Source organism: Anopheles funestus, chromosome 2RL (assembly GCF_943734845.2).
Source record: "Anopheles funestus chromosome 2RL, idAnoFuneDA-416_04, whole genome shotgun sequence".
Lineage (NCBI taxonomy): Eukaryota > Metazoa > Arthropoda > Insecta > Diptera > Culicidae > Anopheles > Anopheles funestus.
In genome coordinates, this window is record NC_064598.1 from 21,975,124 (window position 1) to 21,994,681 (window position 19,558).

A 19,558-nucleotide genomic window follows, 5' to 3' on the forward strand; every position below is an offset into this window, starting at 1 on the left:
AAAAGGGCTCGCCTAGTAATGGTAGTAGTAATGCATTCTATATTAACCTGTTCTGTCTATCATAGCGTGTGGGTCAATCCACCGATATGACCGTATGATTTTTTGCCTTTTTCGATGCATCGTACAGTGTGCTGGCATCCTCACCACTATCCGGTTCCGTCGTATCAGCCGCAACAGAAATCATCTCCAGTGCGCCCTGTAGATTTATAAACTCATGTATCAGGTGTTCCTCCGTCTGTAGCACTTCCGCAAGCCCTGCGAACGCCTTGCCCACTATAGTGCCTGCGAACTTTTCGAACGAATCTTCGTAAACATCGAGCAGAATGTTGCTAGCATCGACCAGCGTTGGAGTGAATCGATAGTCACCGATGTGTCGTGTGAGGAATTTGATGAAATCAACCAGAAAATCGGGTGTCCGATCATCGAGCGCACGGTGCAGGCCTTTCCGTCGGATAAGTTCCTTAATTATGGCAACAGTTGTCTCTGGCCACTTGCAGCGTATATTGACCAACATTGCTGCATCGATTGCTTTCTTGTATTCGTAATTGCGCAGCATCCGATCGTACCCCGGAATACGTGTTGTTTTAACTTCCGTCACCGTCTGGTCTGCGTTCTCAACGATATACCGATGGTCTTTCTTGTCCGGCCGGTGCACATCGCGGTGATCACCTTCGCGCCGGTATATGGCGATCAAGCCATCCACCATGCCCGTTACGAGTGTTTCATCGTTTTTCGAGATGCCAAGACTCAAAATCGCGTTCGAACTGTTGATTGTGTGAACCACCTGGTATGTCGCTATATCGTACACCTTTACGTGACGGTCTAAGCTGCCGGAGAACAGACGCTTGCCATCGCTGGCCAACTGAAGACAAGTTACGGTTTTGTGGTGCTGAGATAATTGTGCCATCTGGCGTCCACCGCTAAGGGCATCGTACACGTTCACTGATGTACCACCGGCACTGATGAATATTCCACCACTCGGGAGAAACAACAACGATTCCACCGGTTGTCCATGATCCACCGTCATAACACAGTCTTTTACACGGGCATCGTACATGCGAATTTTACGATCGTAACCACCCGATAGGATTATGTTTGGGCTGATCGGGCTCGTGCAACCTGCCCGTACGTAATCTTCATGACCAGTAAATGTATGCAGATGGTTTTCTGTCGCAATATCCCAGTACCCTACGGTACGATCGTCAGAAAAGCTCGCCAAATGGTGCCCGTCCGCAGTGAAGAACGTCCGGTGTACTGGCGCTTTATGGCCTTCGAAGAATCGCAGTATCGTACGGGTATTCACATCAAACAATCGAACTTTACCCAACTCGTCGCCTGCCACCAGCAGATTGCCATCCTTGCGAAACGATCCACCGTAGGCTGCCTCCTGGAACTTGGTTATGTTTTTTACCACCAGCTTCGTAATGGGATTGTAAATCTGCACGCGAACCGACGCTGTTACAGCGAACAGGTACGGTTCCACAGGACTGAAATCGATGTAATCGATGGCACCGAATTCTTTTACCAACGTGGGTACCTGATTATAGATCACAAATCATATTAGAATGCTAAAGCGGGAGAGACGTTTCCACACGTTCACTTACCCCTAGCTTTTTCCAATAAAAGCTGTCCGGCGACTTTACGGTCACGGTTTTTGAATATATTTTAGGGTCGGTTTGCTTAAATTGAGACATTTTAACAAAACATTTACTGCGATCTGTTTCGATTCCTTGCAGCACGTGTAGTAACTGTTTGACGTTTGTTTGTTTATTTCGTACGTTTCGAATGACCCTACTCTAATATTAAGGGTTAATAAATTTATTCATGATTCTGAACAGCCGCTCTTCGAGGTTTTACTTGTGAAAGCAACGAAAGATTTAAGAATCTTAAACCATACACAGCGCATTACAAATCACGGAAGTTTTTTTGTTTTAATTTATTCTTAAATTGATCAATTAAATATTTTATGGGCTTTAATTTTTAAAATCATCGACTACTGTCATCACTCACCCAGCTGGTTGAAGGAAGCTTTTCGAGCAGATTTTCCTTTGGGCGCTGTCAACATTTGTTGACATTTTGTATTGTCCACAAAACGTAAACACCATCTACGTCATTTGCCAAAACTCAAAAACCTACTGTAGCGGATTTATTTCAGCGGTGCGATCCTTTTTGCTGTAGGATTTGCAAAATGGTAAGTTCTTCTTCTGGAAATCCTGCTGGCTGCAATCACTGGTTAATCTTCATCCTGTCCGTAGAGTGCACTGTTCAACTTTCAAAGCCTGCTCTCGGTTCTGCTGTTACTGATTTGCACCTGCACGTATCTGCGTTCACTCTTTCCCAGTATTGTGGACCGGAATAAAAAAGGGTAAGCAGAGAATTCGTTCAATGAAAGTATATCCCAGTTTGCATCATATTTGGGCTTTTTCTTCTTTTAGTATGCTCGGTCTGTTCTGGAAGTTTGCACGTGTTGGTGAAAGGAAATCTCCGTACGTTTCTCTTGCGTGTCTTGTGATGGCTGTTTCGATATTATTCTGGACGTAGTATATTAGATATCCTGGATATAAGTGTACACCTAATGGAAAAAATGATGCATTTTGATGAATAAAAGATGATTACAATTTTACAGTGAATGTTCTTCAGCTCGTTTTTTCCCCGGTACCCGATTCACGCCCTGTTTAGTTTAGGGAATTTGTTAAGTGATTGTTCAAATCATACAATAACGGCCAGCAATCCTTTCTATTGCAATAGGGAAGAAATTGTATTTTTTCTTCGCTTGCACATTCACACATTCCCATCCTGCGTTCTCCAACTCGAATCGTGGCAGTGCACGAATCGAGCAATCCGCTACTGTCATTTGGCACTTCTGGAAAAACATCAAAATCAGCCTGTTTCATTCACTCTCGCTGTATTTGCTGCTTCCCAGCTGCTAAACAATAATATTGCGTGTCTCTATTGCTTTTTTAGTCAGCGCAGAGCTTTTTCCATAAATTTCTAAAGTTACCGTAATCACTGGCGTTGCAAAAAGTGTTACTACTCATCACCATACACCAAATGCACATTTGTGGCAGATCGTGAACAGTAAGCAGCGAAAGATTTTCGTGCCGTCGTTGTTGTCGTCGTTGTTGTACCACAATCTGTACGAGGTTGATGTGCAGGAAGTTCGTGTTCGGGACAGAACTTGCTCGGTGCTAGAAAAGTTTTCCTTTGTGTAAAACTGTGCGTGCGATTGTGTTTGCAGTCATTGAAGAAGAAGGTCGATTGTAGTTCTACGCAAAACCGTCACCGTGGCTTTGCATGGTGTGAAAAGCGGAAATACGCGATGACTATCAAACCCGTGGTCAATCAGAAAAGTGCTAAAGAGGAAACGCAGGAGGGCACGCCTCAGAACGTCCATGGTGTTGGCAGTGCAGGCGTTCGTACGTCGCACCGTAATGTGGTGCTTAATCAGCTGTCGTCATCGGAATCACAAGTAAATATTGGCTCGCAAGCTTCGGTATCACCCACTCCGCGCGGGGTTATACCCACTTCCCCTGCCTATTGCCACCCACATGCTAATGTTTCGGAGCATAGGTTGGAGCATGCATCAAAGCGAATATGTGTGTCACTCGTTTTTGTCCCCCTTTTTCCGATTCGGATTTCTCCACAGGCGCTGCCAAGGGAAAAACGGGTGCTAACACCTCACAGCTTCGAAAATGACAGCGTAGTACGTCATCGTAGGAGCCCACACAAAAAGTAAGAAAATCACCTTACGCCTTACTATAGAAATGCTTCTACTTATGCTGATCACAACAGTCACAATCAGTAGTAGCGCACTATTTCGTTGAAATTGTCCCACACTTGGCTGGAAATGCAGCAGAAGGGAAAGCGTAATCGAACGACGTAGTATCGATTTCCGATTCCGCTGGCGTACAAATGGCGTCGTCGTCGTGTCGATCGGTGACAGAGTGTGGCAGTAACATTAATGCATATTGGTGCGCCATGGAATGATGTCCATTTTTTTCAGTACGAAATTGAACGGAAAATATGCCCCCTTTCCCACCCTCGCAGTTTTCCAGCTGTGCCTCACGCTGTTTATGTATCATTTTCGCTATCGGCCATCTTTGTCGCATTCCCTAGTCGAATGTTACGGACAATTTTCCCATCCCACCTAATCTTAGCACACGGCTCTAACGCCAGCTCCTCTAACGCGGATGTGTGGCGTTACGAATTGATACAGCCAGACGGATGTAGGCTGCACAGAAATGGAAATAAAAAATCACTGCTCAACATTGCATCAAATACATTTCCACTGCGGAAGAATGTTAGGCCGCAATCGGTCGTAGTTTTTGGTGAAAAAAAGGGTGAAAAAAAAACCTTCCTTAGTGCACATCCTGTCTCTTTATTTGGACTGCCATGAAAACAGATCTGGCGTTTCGTCTCCCGTATGCATTGTCTTGTGTTGCGGATCAAGGGGAGGATTCCTATTTTTAGTGTTTGACCTCCTCTGTTTCGCTTTGCCTTACTGTAATGTGTCGCTACGATGTTTTAGATCGCGTGCCAGTGCTATGATTGACTGTATCACTGTTTGTTTATATATTTACTTTATCATGCACTTTTGTGTGTAAGAAATTCTGCCCTGGAATCACATTTACCATTAACGTGATTTTGTTTAATGTTATGTTAATTGAAATAGTAGCATCAAAGTTTCAAAAATGTGTTCGTAGCTCTGGCAAAATATCGGTACGATAGTCATTGATAAGCTTAAATTCAAATATAAATTTGAAAATTAAATTTCAAATTTCTTCATCCTAGCTAAGTTAATTATCTCCATTCCAGATCCAGGTTTGTGGATTATATTAATAGCTAGTAAAACCACACACCTTTCCTTACCTCTTTTCAGCCTTGGGCGTCTAAAGCGTGATCATTACCACAAGCGGGAAAGCCGCGAACGGGATAAAACCGCCGGTTCACCAAGCTACCATCATCATGTCGTGCTGCAACCATCAGCCAGTAGCAAAAAACAGACCACCGCCTGCTCCAGCGCACTGGCCAGTGCTGCCGTTGGTGGTCGTTCACCAAAAAGTACTCATCAATCGTCCGGCGCGGGTGCATCACTGTTGAGCGGTCACCAAGGTGTAGTGAACAGCCCGGGAGTTTCCGGTGTGGATCTCAACGCTGTGCTGGAGGATGTGCGTTCCGGGTATAACAGTGGCGATGAGTATTTCGAACAGAAAGATGCACAGCTCACAGTGGATGAGTGGAAAAAGCGTGATGAAGCATTCGCAAAGGTCCTGTCCGAGCGGGGCTTCATACTGCAAGAGATGGAAGAGGATGGTGCGTGTCTCTTTCGTGCCATTTCCCTGCAGATTTATGGCGATCAGGATATGCACGAAATGATCCGGCAGCAAACGATGGATTACATTGTAAGTCGGGTGGAAGTGTGGGGAAGAAAAGGCAAATTCACAACGGATTGAAACGGATTAAACGGTTTTGTTTCAGGATAAAAATCGCGAATATTTTGCACAGTTCGTTACGGAAGATATCGCCGATTATGTCGAGCGGAAGCGAGCGAACCATGTGCACGGCAATCACATAGAAATTCAAGCAATGTCTGAAATGTACAATCGTTCTGTTGAGTTGTATTGCTATCAAACTGGTAAGAACGGGTGTAGTTGTTGTGGGGTTTGCTGGTGACATGCTATTAATTGATTCGTTTCTATTTTATTTTTATTGCTTCCAGAACCAACCAATATATTCAATTCGGATCAAATCAACAACGGTAACGAACCGTTCCGGCTGTCGTATCAGCGCAGCTCACACTACAATGCGATCATTAACCCGTACAAAGCATCCGTCGGTGTGGGGCTCGGACTTGCCGGTTACCGACCGGATGAGCTCGACATCAAGGAGGTAGCCGATGCGGTACGCATGAGCGAGGAACTAGAGATCGAAAAAACGATGCTAGAGGACAAGCTCAAAACTACCGACTGGGAGGCAACGAACGACGAGATCGCGGAACAGATTGCCCGCGAATCGTACGCACAGTACTGCCGCGAAAGTCGCATCGGTGCCGGTGGTGGATCGAGCCAGAACAAAAGCACCAGCAGTACGATCACCTCGAAGGAGATGATGGCGGCCTGTGCTAGTGGATCGCAGTCGGCTTCCTCGTTTCTGCTCGAGCTACGCAAATCACCTTCCGCAACGCATGGTAACCACCAGTCCACCGTGTCAGGGCATTCGAGTGATCGGGGCGCTTGTTCGTCCAGTTCGAAAAACAGCTCGTTCGAGCTAGATTGCTGTTCATCGCCATCGTCCTCACAGCAGCAGCAGCAGCAGCAGCAGCAGTACTATTACGGTTCCAGCACGAACACGAACGGTACGGCCAGTGGCAACAGCACAACCTGCAGCAGTGAATGCAATCGCCGGAAAAAGCGTAATCTTAACTCACCGTAAGTATCGAATGCATCTTAGCTTACCCTCCTAGATGGCATTATATATATTAATGTTCCGGATTGAATTGCTTTCGATGGAAATAGGATCGAAAAAACGAACACCGCAGAAACGAAAAAGTGCAAAGCAAACAGCAATCGCGCATCCAGCACTTCGAACAGTCCTCGTCGTTCGGAAAGTCCCGCTCAAGGTATGGATTATTCTTTTTCTATCGTTTTTAGAGAAAATTGAGCTATTATATAAAGTATTGTGTGTTTTCGGTTTTAGACAAGTCACCTGCTCCATCACCACCGAGCACATCGAGCACAACGCCACCGGCCAGGGATAGTGTCGATGAGGAAAGCAGCGGCAGTGGCGGTACGAGCAGCTTGTTTGGATCTCTGCAACCGCAGCTTCCACTGCGCGACGAAACACCAATGTCCGAGTTTTATCAATCATTGCTCGAATCTTCCTACACTGACGATGGTAGTGAGTATATTCCATAGCCTTACCACCTTTGCCCTAGAACCTCTCAAGATCCTGTATAATAACGCACGATACGTTTGATCGCTTTACAGGCTTCGGGCAACTGTCGGAAAGGGAAATGATACAGAAAGCGCTCGAAGAGTCGGCAATGGATTTTGTGAAACGATGCGACGGTTCCAAAGCGTTCCACGAAGACAAATACGGCACAACCGATGAGGAGTACGATTCACCATCACCGTAAAGCGATGGACGATTGCAGGAAGCGCTCCAAACGCGTTTGTATACACAGTTCAGCTTCATCATTATCCTGTGGGCTGGATAATGATTTTATTCAACCGGGAAAATGTGGAAGGTATTGCGCCTACACTTGTGCACATACATACAGCAGGGATTAACACACAAACACACACACACAGAGCCGGAGACATGCCCATACACAAACACACAGAGACACAGATTAGGATTTAATATTATCTAGCTTGTAACTTTAATCTAATATTTCTGTGGTAGAGCTATACAAATTATTATACTATACCACTTCGTTTCTACTTTGCAATCGAACGTGTGGGAACGATTGGCGTCTGTGTGTGTTTTTTTTGTTTTGTTTCGTTTTAATTTTTGTGTTTCTAGTGGATTAGCTTCATGATCAAGTGTTCTTCATTTTATGTTTTTGCTTTCTTTGTTTTAATGTAAGCAATTATTGTAGCTAACACGTGCCCCCGTGCACACATAATCACACACACACAAAGAGACACACAAACAAGCGGATTCGTACTGGTGACGGATTCCGTAGTAAAAAAAAAGGTATTCTGACACGCGCCTCCAACATACTAACCACGTGTATGTGATGAGGGAAGTGATAATACAGATAGCCCAGATAACGGATTTGTTTTGTGTGTTTGTGATTGAAGGCAATGGCACAATCCTTTGCACATGTAGTGCGTAATTTATGTGTGCGTAAGTTTAAGTATCGTGTAAAAATTTCTCGCTCCAAGAAGAAGCGTATACGCATTTCGTGCAATTGCGGCAATTGGCATCGTTTACAAACCATGTACAAAGTAGAGGTATTGTGACTGAGCGTGTAAAGGCGCCCCGGTTCGTTCGTCGTCAGCAGGGGGCAACCTGTACCGTAACGTTATTTGGTGTAGTGCTTCACCATTCAGCGAAAAATGGGTTTATAGTTGGTTTGTTTTTCCTTTTTCCCAATGCGAAAACCGTGAATTTTAACCGTGTGTAAGTGGATGTTTTTGCTTGCTGCATTAGAATTAGAAGCGTTTTGTGCGAATGCGTGTGCCAGTTGTCTACTCAATTACGCTGCACGCAAACACACACACAGCAGACTACACTCAAACCTGTTGGTTGGCGCGTGGTAAGAGTACCTATAAGAATAATTACAATTTTCAAAATTACATTCTTGATGCTAAAGCCGAGAAGTTGGGAAGAACAAATAAAAGCAAATCATTATAAGTATCATAAATTATAACCAATTTTTTCCCCCCTCAAGGAAGTAATACGATTGAGAAACAACACAAAAGTAAGGCAAAAATGGAAGAAAAATCAACATGGATATGCTTTATACCTTTGGTAAAACGATAAAATCAAGACAGTAGAACTAAAAGACGAAAAATGATTAACAAAAGAAAGGGAAATAGAAACAGAAGTCTACTCAAGAGAAACTGGATCGGCCGGATGTATTGGACTGGTATCACATCCCTTCCGGATTAGGACCTAATAGAACTTTACTATCAAGTCATGATCAATCTACATAAAAGGCAAGCAAATCCCACTAATCTTAGGCCACCAGGTCTCGCATGAAACGGTGGTCCTGTCATCAGCTTTTATAGTAGAAACTCATTTATATTAATTTTTTCATTATATTTCTCTTTGAATTTATCTATTCACTCTGCTCGTGGTGTCATAACTTAAACATACTGACTCGTGGGTTGGAACAGCAATGCACGATGGCCCCAGTGGACCCATCAGGGAGAAAATGCGTTAAAATACATACGAACACAAATGCAAAAAGCTTCTGGCGGGAAAGGTGATAGTAGAGGAAACAGAGGGAAACGTTTCGACGGGTGGTTCAGAACCTGAAGGAAGTAAGCAGTTTTGTTTCGTTTCTTTAGATAAACTCGTAACCTATACCGAACTGGAACCCTTTCACCACGCGATCGCCCGCTTCGGACGACAGTGGTTGGCAGTAGTTGAATTCGATACGCGCTTTCTGGCCCATCCGGAACGCAATGCCGATGCCGGCCGTGCTGCGCAGTTTATCTGTAAAATGAGAAATGGTTTGAGATTTAACAGGGTATAACATTCAATTGGCAAAACCGTGTACCTGTGGTGTAATTATCGCACGTGCCAATATTATAGAAGGCATGCGTCCGGAACAAATTGCCAAAGCCGCCAAAGTACTGGTTGAACGGTAACGGGCTCCACATGTGCAATCCGGTTGCCCAGTACATTTGGCAACCGGCCGCAATGCCGTCACGCCGTGGACAGGCCCCAGCCAGCTCGAAACCACGCAACGTTTGCGGTCCACCGGGGAAAAACAGCTGATGGATAGGTAACGATTCCTTGCGCTTATCATGCAGTATCGTACCAAGGCGTCCGCACAGTTGCAACGATGCGCCCAGGAACAGTGGTACGTTCAGTTCCGCGTGCATCTCCTGCCGGACGATACCGAGCTGGGATAGCTGGCTGCCGATCAGTTCGGCCGTACCCTTCACGTACACACCGTTCGAAGGAAACACGCTATCGTCCCGTCCGTCGTACTGGCCGATGTAGCGGAAGGTGGACACGAGCCGTGGGCCACAGTGTTCGCGCACGAAGAAAGGTGTCTGTTTGTCGAGTGCAAACAGTTCCTTCATGCCCAGCTCGTACTGGAGGCTGTTGCTGAAGCCAAACGATGGTATAGCGAAGGAAAAATCCAACAGCATACCATTGTCTTCGAGACGGTACTTGGACCACGGATGAGGTGATGCATGCCGGAACAAGGTAATTGAGGTTCTGGTGGAGAAGATTTGATTGAGCAAAAAAAAAAAAAAATTTGTCCCTCAATAATGCAATGACTTACTCTGGTTCGTAATCGCCAACAGCCGTATGCAGGAAGGGTTTGGTGAACTTCACATTCGCAACACTGTTGCGCACATAGCTGCGGCTCAAATTGATGCTTAATCGTTCACCCCGCCCGAACAAGTTCGGTGTGACCAGCTCTACAAATGAATAGTTCGCGCAAACGGAAAGACGATTAATTCCGGGACAAAACCTTTCCGCTAATCGATCAACCTACCGGTCGTAGCTGCACCATCGTTTTGGCCAACTTCTACACCGACGTTGCCAGTTATTCGGGAAAGTTCGTCACCCTCGAACTTCACCGTGTAGCCGTTTTTGCTCGCTCCCTCACCTTTGCTGGTATCGATCGAGATGCGCAAGTTCTTGTAGATGCCCAGGCGCAACAGCTCATCCTTGACGCTAAAACAGTGAAGCAGCCAGATGAAAGCTCCATAGAGCAATATTTATACGCACTATTATACTTTGCCGTTTCTACGATAACGTCCTGGAAGTTGTGTGCCTTGAACAGGTGACGTACCGCACGCTGTACGTAGTCGTCGTGCGTTCGATTTAGGCCTCCTATGTACACTCGATCGACCCGTGCCTGGAAACGGGTGAAATCCGGATCTTTTCGATTCGTCGATGGGGCATCAGCCTGTAGGAGACGGGACACAAAAAGGAGTTTATCGTAGAGGTGACCGGAACAGCCGGTCCATCAGCTGGTATATCACTTACCCTGGACGTTCCGCCTCCCATGTTATGTAATGTGACCGGTGTATTAAGCCTCTGTTAGTTACCACACTGGAGGTTGCTGCTTAGTAAGTTCGTAAACTAATTCCACTCCGAAACAGTTTTTATGTATACGATAAATCACCTAATAACGTATCATGCTATTTTTCTAAGTCTGAACATAACAAACAACGAATGGGGCACACTACACACCACGGCTCGAATTCAAAGGGGCGTTTGACGTATATGTTGATCAGATAAATAAAAAAATGTATGATTTAATATACTTTTAAACCTCAACAATTGCTGTTTTTAATGTAATTCTACACGAAAAAAATTGTGTTTTATTTATATGAAAATTTGGAACAATAACATTATTCCAACTTGTTGATAGTGTGCATACGCCTTGACACCGCTGTCATTCGAAGCTCAATTTGACAGCTTTTGAGTCTATCAACGGCCATAATAAATGGCATTTTATGAAACAAATTTTCTTACAAATTAACACATTTCGGTAGTGCTACTACTTTATCAAAATTTTATGAAATATTGTATAATTTTTTCCTTACTTCTTCTTCACAGTAGCATTAAATATAGAACCACCATTTTGTACACCACAGTTCTAGCGGAAAGTTGTAGCTATCATGGGTGTGCTCCGATTTATTTAATATATTTAACGATTGAATCATTTTACGAAAAGTGAATGCACAACAATTGTACGACTCATGATCAGCTTTCATAATGATGTTACCAATAATTTTTGGAAATTTGTACATTAGAGAAATATCCTGATTGGAGTTTTCCCTTATAGCAAACGGCTGCAACACGTGGTGAGGATGCCTACCGGTTCTATACCTCAGCAAAAGAAAATAAAAATTACAATTAAAAGAAAACTTGCGAAATTTCTTGCCAGATCTAAACGCATTCTACTGAACAGGGCATAAAGCACAAAAAGTAAAGTTTTAGATCCCTGGATCAAACATGGCGCTATTCATCCAACCACGTGGATGTAACGAATATTTTTAAATTTCAAATTATTTTCTTTACAAACGTGGCACTAAAACAACACAAACCCAAAAAAAAACACATCCAGCAGATGGATTACATTGTTAATTCAGTATTGAATTGAATTTTATTTGAAAAGATTGTTCGAAAAACAAAATTACACAACTTAAAACAGTATTTAGGCATTGCGCAATACATAATGATCGTCTGCACCGGAAGTAGATGAAGATGAGGAGATGCGAAGAAACCTTTTACGGGGAGGGGGACCTGTCTGTTCTGTGATGGAATTGTTGATGTCAAACGATGCAAACCGAACACAGAGAAACCAGTGCAATGGGAATGTTTGCTGGCGTGTTTTTTTCTTCATGCAACATCCTTACAGTAGTAAGCTCTTCGTTTGCACTGTTACTGCATACTAGGATCTTCGCCCACATTACTACCGCACTGTACTGTACTGTCTGGTTTCTAACGTCCACACGTGGGACACAGTGTTGGGTTCTGATGTTTGGCGTTTGTGGCGTTTGCTGTTTGCTTTTGCGTTTCCTCTCCAGATAAATATATACTTCTAATATCACAAACTTGACTAATTGTTCATATACTGCTTGCTGTTACTGTCGAGGATCATCCGGGGGTAGTATACCGGTTCCTCTTCCTACTAAAAAAAAGACCTTTGTTTGGAGACACGGGAAGTATGTAAATGATAACAAATACATTGAAAAAAAAAACAAGGGAAACATATTGAAAGAAACATGTCAAAACGTACTTGCACGATTGTTGTCGGACTTGGATAATTGGTTCGGTTTACAATGGTTATGTTATTGTAGGCTCACGTCTTTATGTTGTTGTTTTTTTCGTTCTAATTCTTAGGATAGGAGCTTGTCGCTGCTAACGTGCCGTTCGAAAGCGCGTAGATTAAGATGCTTTGCATGCCGGTGGCTTGATTGACACCGAAAGGCAAGAAATGCCCGCATAAGGCACGAACGCTTAGTTCTTGCTGGGTGGCTGCTCCGAGGCCGATTCGGGGGCAGTCTTAACTTCCGGGTACTCCAACTTCGCGCCCGGCTCACAGGTGAACGATGGGCAGCACGATGGGAAGGGAGCCGTCTTGTTCGTCTTCTCGGTGTCCAGCTTGCACTTATCGTTGGCCAGTGGCAGTGGTCCACAGTCCTCTACCAGCTCGAGCAGACTGTGAGGGAATACAATGGGAGGACGATTAAATTATTTTGTTAAAAAAAAACAAGACAAAGGCAACAGCTTACCGTGGCTGAGCATCATCAGACAGAACGCAGGTGGAGCGACCACAGAACGGCGTCAGATCCCAGGACTGACCCGGCTCGAAGGTGGCACACTTGGTCGAGGCAAAGCACATACCGGGGAAATCTGCAAAACGAAAAGCAGAAATGAAAACATTTATAAACACTTTATTCTATTATCTTATAACAAAAGAGTTTCTTCTTTTTTGTGAAGGAAATGGCCAGATCGTTTCGCTTCAGATCACTAGAAAATTCCCTAAAAAGTCCCATTATATATCATGATACACGTGGTCATGCATGGTGTCTTCTTCGGAACTTGGTAACACAAGACAAACCATTGTCGGATGGAAACGACAAAACGTAAAGCATGCAACGAAACAACAATACTCCCAAATTCAGCATACTAATGAGCGTCCGAACAGGTTCTCACTGGCATCATTATTCTTCCCGGGGAATACCCGGCCATGAGTTTCAGGCCTATGGGTTGGTCAGCCTCTATTCGAGGCCAACACATCAACGTCCGTAGCTTCAGTTTGCTTCACGCTCCCAGGCACACGCATCAACGAAAGTACCTTTCTGCTTTTCGGCTGCCACGGTACCATCTTGGACAAGCAGCTAAAGTATCGGTTTCCTCAAAAAAAAAAAAAACACAAGCCACAAAAAACTTAAAAGAAGGGATTGTGCTTTGTGTGGTTCCCAATCCATGACACCAGTTCGTTTCGCAACCCATGATATAATATGCAAATTTTGCATCATTTCCTTCCAGAAGTTCGAGGTTCCATACAAAGCAAAAAGCGGGCCTTGTAGACTAATGTTTCATGTTTGATGTTTTCGGTAGCTTTATTTCTCGTTTACCCGCGGTACGACCGTTTACCCGGGTAACATTCATGAGTCACGTTCAAAAACATTGAATCGTTTACCCTTCGGGAAGGTGGAACCGAAATGGAGAGGAATCAATGGAATTGGCTTCGAGTGCTAAAAGTAACATCCTGTCTGTTGTTTGTTTCCTCCATTTCTTTCCGGCCATTTATGGCACGGCACTTACACGTACCGACTTCTGTTTATGGTCGTGTTCCCGAATGATCTTCCCCACGGCACGTTGCAGTTGCGTAATGCATGAACCATAATTCAGATTGAAAGTGAATTGCCCAATGATCGAAAGTGGATATTGCGGATAAAAAAAAGATGTCTGCAATATAAATATAACGAGCAGAAAGCGCGAGACGATCAAATTGGTTTAAAGTTAATAAGCCGAAGAAAAATCCATTTCTAACTACAAAACCATTTTAACAACGTGTAAAGTGAACGTGTACATAGGACAAATAATGTGCAAAGAGAGTGGAATGATCTCATAAAACAAAACAACAACAAAAAAGCACTTAGAAGATCATTCGCGAATAAACGACATTCCCTTCACTTCTCGTCGGTGTGAACCGCACGATCGATAAGCTATATCGCCCTCTCTCTCTCTATCTATCTAGCCCCTCATCCCCATCGCACGAACTGCAGCACCCCAAGCTGCAATTTAGATGGCCTTCGTCCACGGTCGCGCAGAGATCGTACAGGTTTGTGCGAGGGAGTGTACGACGACTAGTCCAATAACTTCATCCCCAAGCTCATGATCGCTTTTCACGCTCGGAATAGCAAATTAGCACGGGCGAGATTGGATTACGAGTTATTTTTTTTTCTCTCTCCCCTTCTTCTTTCTGCTACTATGCTGCACTACTACCCTGTTCAGTGTGGCTCCCTCTTGCGGTGAACGCAAAACCCATTCATCGGTTGCCATCACCTTGACAGTGATCACCATAGCGGATCAACAGAGTGCAAACGTTGGACAAAGCATTGGAAAATAAAGGGAGCCTAGCTTCTGTCGGTTGTGATGCTAATTAATTAGTCAGCACGGAATTGTTTGACATTAATAATGGATGGCACACACCACTAAGCCACTGTTCGCCATTTTCCTACCCAAAGTGGTGTGTTTTTCTAAGCGCGAGTGCTAATTACAAAGCTGCAGAGATCGACGTGTACAAAAAGAAAACAAAAACAAACAAACAAACAAACAAACCAGAAAACAACACGATGGTACGTGAGTCATGTTGTTTACGTTTCTTGGTGCAGTAGATAAGAAATTAAAGGTAAAAGGTCATTAACACTACTTTAGTACTACATTAGTTTTAGTACAAAAATGAAGAAAACTAAATTTTCGACTATTTCTATCGCTCTTTTAATAATTAAAATAATTTTTCATCTTTTTTGAAAATATTTGGAAGTTTTTTTTTTTTGCTTCAGCGAAATGACTTGACGACATTCGAAAACATGTAGAATGTTCAAGACACATACATTGCAGCAAAACTATACGTAAACCGACGGAATCTTACCAAACACAAAGCGACAGGCCCCCGGTACACTACTTATAAAACAATGAGGAAACAATCTGCACATGAAATAATACGAATTAACAAAGGTGAAGAATAGCCCACGATGGTTCGAAAGTGAAAGGAAATTCAATCAAGATCCGGTTAGTCCCGGCGATATGGTTTAATGGGTTTCGCGTCTGATGATCGGTGAAATCGGCTTTAATATATATCACACATTTATAAGTGATTCTTTGTAGGTAGTTGTAAATGCAAAAAAAACCAACAATTGCGACGATCAACCCGATCTAATGAGTGCACAATTTAAAACACACTAGTTCGTTCCAACCTTGCGTATGCAGTCGCGGGAGCACCGATCGCCAAGGTCCATTAGAGCGTTAATTTGTCGAATGATTTACAAAGAACGTTTTGCCAAAGCAATCAGATCCGTTTTGGACGATTGCAACCCAAATGGGTGGATATTGGTAGATGCAACACTTCACGGTCACTATAATGTGGTTCGTGTGGTGGTTGTAGCACTCGTGGGCAGGTGCAGCAATTTCACGATCATAACCAATGGTCTAACATTGGATTGCGGGGTTTTTTTTGTTAAGATGAAGAAACAATAACACCTCCAATACGCTACAACCATGAACTGTGGCTGAACTGAACGGATGGGCAATAGGGGCCATCCGCTATGTAATTATGCTCAAAATCATCGGTGGGGGTTGCGAATGTTTCATCCGATCCGGTCTTTATTTTTTTGGTTTAGTTTTCAGTGTCAATGCGTAACGGTTTTGCTTGTTCGTGGGCAACCCATGAAGCCATGACAGTGTTCGTTTGACAACGAACAAAATCGGTAGCGCCGATGGCACTTTTTTGTTAGACGGAAACGGAAATCGCGACCCGCTTCGCCCGGGGGTGGTGGAATTTGTGGCGAAAGGGAAGGAAAGTTCCCAACCCGGTGGTGGAGAAGAACATTGCTTCCTGGTGACAATTATCCTAGTCTGCACGTGGTAATGCCACGGGTGGTTGATTTTCCACCCGTTTTGGTTTCTTTTGTTGTTGGTTGGCAAATTAACTTCAACGGTTTTATTGCTAGTTTATTCTTTACAGTGAGAAAGATGACGGAAAATTGCAACTTCAAAAGACATCACACCATGAGGTAAAATTTGATCAAAAGCTTCTTGTGTCTTTTTTCCCCCCTTCGTTGAAGGTGACACTGAAAAGATGGAGTGGGTGCAAAGCAGAATTAATTAAATCACAAGGTTCACTCCGGTTTAATTTTCCCTTTTCCTTTAGAGCTTCGTCTCTCGGACAAAACCCTTTGGTTGGGCAGGTTGCACTAGTTAGAAATTTTAATCACTACCCTTAGCAAATACTGCGTACCTTAGGCATGCGACGGTGCAATCTGGTTTGGTCGGCAGTCGGCAGCAGAAAGATCTGCAACCAAATCGAAAGGCAGTACGCCCAAGGATTGAACCGGTCTTACCGTACCTCTTACCACCGCTTCAATGCCAACACGGTGGTACTAATGGTGACCGATCCGGTGAGGCACATTTCCACTTAGTATAACAACTCTTGAAGGTACTAGTTTTGCTTTTAAAAAATATTAAACATCTCATAGAGTGGTGCAGCAGACGCTTATGCCTCCTAGCTGTCACTTTGATTAGTATCTCGTTTGCACGCGGTACTGTTGTAGGGTTCCGTTAAAAACGATTCACTTTGCCTACTGCGATTGCTCTAGAACGGGGGAACACGTACGCTTCACTAGCGGCATGCGTTGCCGCTTGTAGTAGTAGCGTGTTTTATATGAACCGGTTCGGATGGCCGCTTTTTTGTCGGTCGCTTTGAAAACACACCGGAGGATTGTTAAAACGCATGGCGCGTTCGTTCGCGTCATCCATCCAATTGCTCAACGCGCTTGGTTGCACCACGCGGCGCAGGCAAAAGGCGTTGGTTGCTAGCAATAGCAATACTAGCACAGTACCGTGTCACCGAAACCAATTCTTGAGTGGACTTGTGTTCCGATCCGAGGCCGCAACTTAAAAGCTCGATCGCATCGCTGATGATGATGATGATGTGGGTGGGTTTTCGGTTAGGAAAAGGAACGATTGCAACTACACGTACGTATTGTACTCTTTGCGGGGAAACGATCATGTACGTGAAGCAGCAGTAGTAGCAAAAACCATTACCAACGTTAGCCTTCTTTGTGTCGATCTTTCGAAAAACACCCCGGAGTTACCCCGGGGTGTGTTGCACCGATCGCGAACCTCCCCTCAAGGTGTGGCGCTGCTTTAAAACACTCTAAACCTCGAGAGTCTTCTTCGGGCAAAATGGTACAGTGTACCACAAAACACTTGGCAAAAGGCGTTGCAGAAACAGCGTACAAAACTGCCCTCGTACGCCTCGTACGCGCGGGTGTGGCCTTTCTGGGCTCAGCAAACCTCAAAACGCCACATCCAATTTTGATTGCGCCACCGTGTGCGGTACATTCCGTGTGTTCCGTCTGCTGGAAACAATGTGTCTCGTGTGGCGCAAATGGAACAATCAGGTTTGTTTGTTTCTTTTCTTTTCGGACCATCTAAATCGGAACTTAAGCTTGGGTTTGGGGCAATCGGTTGGGTACGGGCACTTACCTCGCAGCACATCCGCTGGGATGAGTCGCTTGTAGGTCTTTCCACCATCGGTGCTGGTAGAAGCTTCCTTCGTGGCCGTCTCTTCGGCAGCATGGACGTAGCAGAAGCTAAGCGCCAGCACGGCAACAACGGTGAACGAACGCATCTTGATGTGTGGTTGTTTTTTCGGTTTCAAACGTACCGCAATTCTATAATGATACAGAGGAATCGGGAAAAAAGGATTGTAAATCGTACTGGCCAATGTTGAACGAAACGGCCACTGTCTTTAGTGCACACTTGCTACCACAACTGACACTGACTCTACTACTAGCGTTCCTTTAGTATGGCTGACCACTGGACTGATGCGTGCTCGTCCATCATCTTCGTGGCACGTAGTCAACTACAGCGTAAAAACGCATTTACGAGATCGAGTGCTACTTTGTAGCGTTTATCGAATTATCCTGTGCTGTGTATGACAAAAGTTCCACGTGCAAACGGTTCCGGTATATATTTTTTATGTTTGGTTGTTTTTATTATTTTGTTGATGTACATTGTCGTGCTGACCGTTGTACTCAAATGGGGCCGATACAAGAGTTGAGGGATGCATACCGATTCCCTAGCGCATTGTTAACCATTTGTGCGAACCGTCCCGGGAATCCGTGTCAGGGAAGAAGAATCGCACCCCATTCCCGTCCATCACGCAAGAAGCATCGTGTCAGGGGAGCACACAATTTTCTAATAAAAATTAATCAGTGTAACCACACAGATGCGCACCAGTTGGAGGGGTCCGAGTGAGTGAAAACACAAACAGACAACACAACGTAGCGGGTTAACGTGTCAACGACGCACAAACTTTTTTCGAATCACAGTAAACCAAAAAGCAACAAAAAAACGGAATATGGAAATGACAAAACTTTCTGGTTCAGTTAAAATTAAGCTGCACTCTCAACTACTAAAAGAACGTACGGAAACCGAAAAGGAAAAAAACAATATGCCACACAAAATAGCCACTAAACTAACCACTGTAATGCACTTAGCTGCACCAACCGTTCGCACCACACACACACTTAGTAGTACTGACCTGGAAGGGAATTTTTCCGACAGCTCGCAGAGCAACAACGAACGCACTTCACGTACGGTTGGACGATGAATGACGCTGGCCGTGTGCGAGATTCGCTATTTCTTGCTTTTCTGCGTTACCGCACACCCATCGTACACCGCGATGTGGTTGCGTACGCACGACAGAGAGCAACAATCGTTCCCATCAGTGTGCGCGTACGCGAGATGCACACGATCTGCACAATAGTAACGAACGGGAAAGGAAGGTGCGTGTGTGCGGAGGGTTGGAGAGGGTTGGAGAGGGGAGGGGAGGAGAGGGGAGGAAGGTGGTAAAAGGAGGGTTCGTTGCTTAGCACCCTTTCTGGTTGTCTGCGAACGAATGAGCGGTGGGGATGAAATGCACACTACGCCCGATGAAAAACGGATGACAATCGACTACTAGTGCAACTAGTACTGCTACTGCTACTATTGCTACTACTACTACTGGTGAAACGAATAATAATATGAATAATTATACCAATAACGACAATCCTCACACCGGACGCTGCGACTCACAATCGGAGTGAAAGTGCCGACTTGTGGCGGTTTTCTT

General features: G+C 44.5%; 5 protein-coding genes across 6 annotated transcripts; 2 read left to right on the top strand and 3 right to left on the bottom strand.

The window, feature by feature from the left end:
- Window positions 1–16: 16 nt before the first annotated feature.
- Window positions 17–1,766, bottom strand: LOC125764813 (U3 small nucleolar RNA-associated protein 15 homolog). Its single transcript, XM_049429403.1, has 2 exons — window positions 1,605–1,766; window positions 17–1,537 (listed from the first exon to the last, which is right to left on the bottom strand). Exons 1-2 carry the CDS (start codon window positions 1,692–1,694, stop codon window positions 74–76), a joined length of 1,554 nt encoding a protein of 517 aa, XP_049285360.1. The 5' UTR covers window positions 1,695–1,766; the 3' UTR covers window positions 17–73.
- Window positions 1,767–2,077: 311 nt separating this feature from the next.
- Window positions 2,078–2,630, top strand: LOC125764816 (protein kish). The gene is made up of 3 exons (XM_049429407.1): window positions 2,078–2,191; window positions 2,256–2,365; window positions 2,436–2,630. Exons 1-3 carry the CDS (start codon window positions 2,189–2,191, stop codon window positions 2,539–2,541), a joined length of 219 nt encoding a protein of 72 aa, XP_049285364.1. The 5' UTR covers window positions 2,078–2,188; the 3' UTR covers window positions 2,542–2,630.
- Window positions 2,631–2,843: 213 nt separating this feature from the next.
- On the top strand, window positions 2,844–8,371 carry LOC125764811 (OTU domain-containing protein 5-B). 2 transcript variants are annotated; one of them, XM_049429401.1, is made up of 8 exons: window positions 2,845–3,469; window positions 3,647–3,732; window positions 4,880–5,402; window positions 5,479–5,635; window positions 5,720–6,428; window positions 6,516–6,619; window positions 6,697–6,897; window positions 6,987–8,371. In XM_049429401.1, the coding sequence occupies exons 1-8, from the start codon at window positions 3,320–3,322 to the stop codon at window positions 7,133–7,135; spliced, it is 2,079 nt and encodes a 692-aa protein (XP_049285358.1). In that variant the 5' UTR covers window positions 2,845–3,319; the 3' UTR covers window positions 7,136–8,371. The 2 variants fall into 2 exon arrangements, with proteins under 2 accessions (XP_049285359.1, XP_049285358.1); XM_049429402.1 differs by lacking the exon at window positions 3,647–3,732 and having other exon boundaries at window positions 2,844–3,469.
- Window positions 8,372–8,696: 325 nt separating this feature from the next.
- Window positions 8,697–11,080, bottom strand: LOC125764814 (SAM50-like protein CG7639). The gene is made up of 6 exons (XM_049429404.1): window positions 10,684–11,080; window positions 10,431–10,603; window positions 10,187–10,368; window positions 9,971–10,109; window positions 9,233–9,903; window positions 8,697–9,168 (listed from the first exon to the last, which is right to left on the bottom strand). Exons 1-6 carry the CDS (start codon window positions 10,702–10,704, stop codon window positions 9,017–9,019), a joined length of 1,338 nt encoding a protein of 445 aa, XP_049285361.1. The 5' UTR covers window positions 10,705–11,080; the 3' UTR covers window positions 8,697–9,016.
- A 698-nt stretch (window positions 11,081–11,778) lies between these two features.
- On the bottom strand, window positions 11,779–19,100 carry LOC125764815 (uncharacterized). The gene is made up of 4 exons (XM_049429406.1): window positions 18,989–19,100; window positions 17,929–18,116; window positions 12,942–13,062; window positions 11,779–12,868 (listed from the first exon to the last, which is right to left on the bottom strand). The coding sequence occupies exons 2-4, from the start codon at window positions 18,071–18,073 to the stop codon at window positions 12,667–12,669; spliced, it is 468 nt and encodes a 155-aa protein (XP_049285363.1). The 5' UTR covers window positions 18,074–18,116; window positions 18,989–19,100; the 3' UTR covers window positions 11,779–12,666.
- Window positions 19,101–19,558: the final 458 nt, after the last annotated feature.

Coding starts and splice junctions, on each gene's coding strand:
- LOC125764814 (XM_049429404.1), bottom strand. CDS start 10,704: ATGGGAGGCGGAACGTCCAGG. Junction 9,904..9,970: donor GTTGGCGATTACGAACCAGA/GTAAGTCATTGC, acceptor CTTCTCCACCAG/AACCTCAATTACCTTGTTCC. Junction 9,169..9,232: donor GTGCGATAATTACACCACAG/GTACACGGTTTT, acceptor CTCATTTTACAG/ATAAACTGCGCAGCACGGCC.
- LOC125764815 (XM_049429406.1), bottom strand. CDS start 18,073: ATGCGTTCGTTCACCGTTGTTGCCGTGCTGGCGCTTAGCTTCTGCTAC. Junction 13,063..17,928: donor CCCAGCGGATGTGCTGCGAG/GTAAGTGCCCGT, acceptor TTCGTTTTGCAG/ATTTCCCCGGTATGTGCTTT. Junction 12,869..12,941: donor TCTGATGATGCTCAGCCACG/GTAAGCTGTTGC, acceptor ATTCCCTCACAG/TCTGCTCGAGCTGGTAGAGG.
- LOC125764813 (XM_049429403.1), bottom strand. CDS start 1,694: ATGTCTCAATTTAAGCAAACCGACCCTAAAATATATTCAAAAACCGTG. Junction 1,538..1,604: donor TTTATTGGAAAAAGCTAGGG/GTAAGTGAACGT, acceptor ATCTATAATCAG/GTACCCACGTTGGTAAAAGA.
- LOC125764816 (XM_049429407.1), top strand. Junction 2,366..2,435: donor GTGGACCGGAATAAAAAAGG/GTAAGCAGAGAA, acceptor TTCTTCTTTTAG/TATGCTCGGTCTGTTCTGGA.
- LOC125764811 (XM_049429401.1), top strand. CDS start 3,320: ATGACTATCAAACCCGTGGTCAATCAGAAAAGTGCTAAAGAGGAAACG. Junction 3,733..4,879: donor CGTAGGAGCCCACACAAAAA/GTAAGAAAATCA, acceptor ACCTCTTTTCAG/CCTTGGGCGTCTAAAGCGTG. Junction 5,636..5,719: donor GTTGTATTGCTATCAAACTG/GTAAGAACGGGT, acceptor TATTGCTTCCAG/AACCAACCAATATATTCAAT.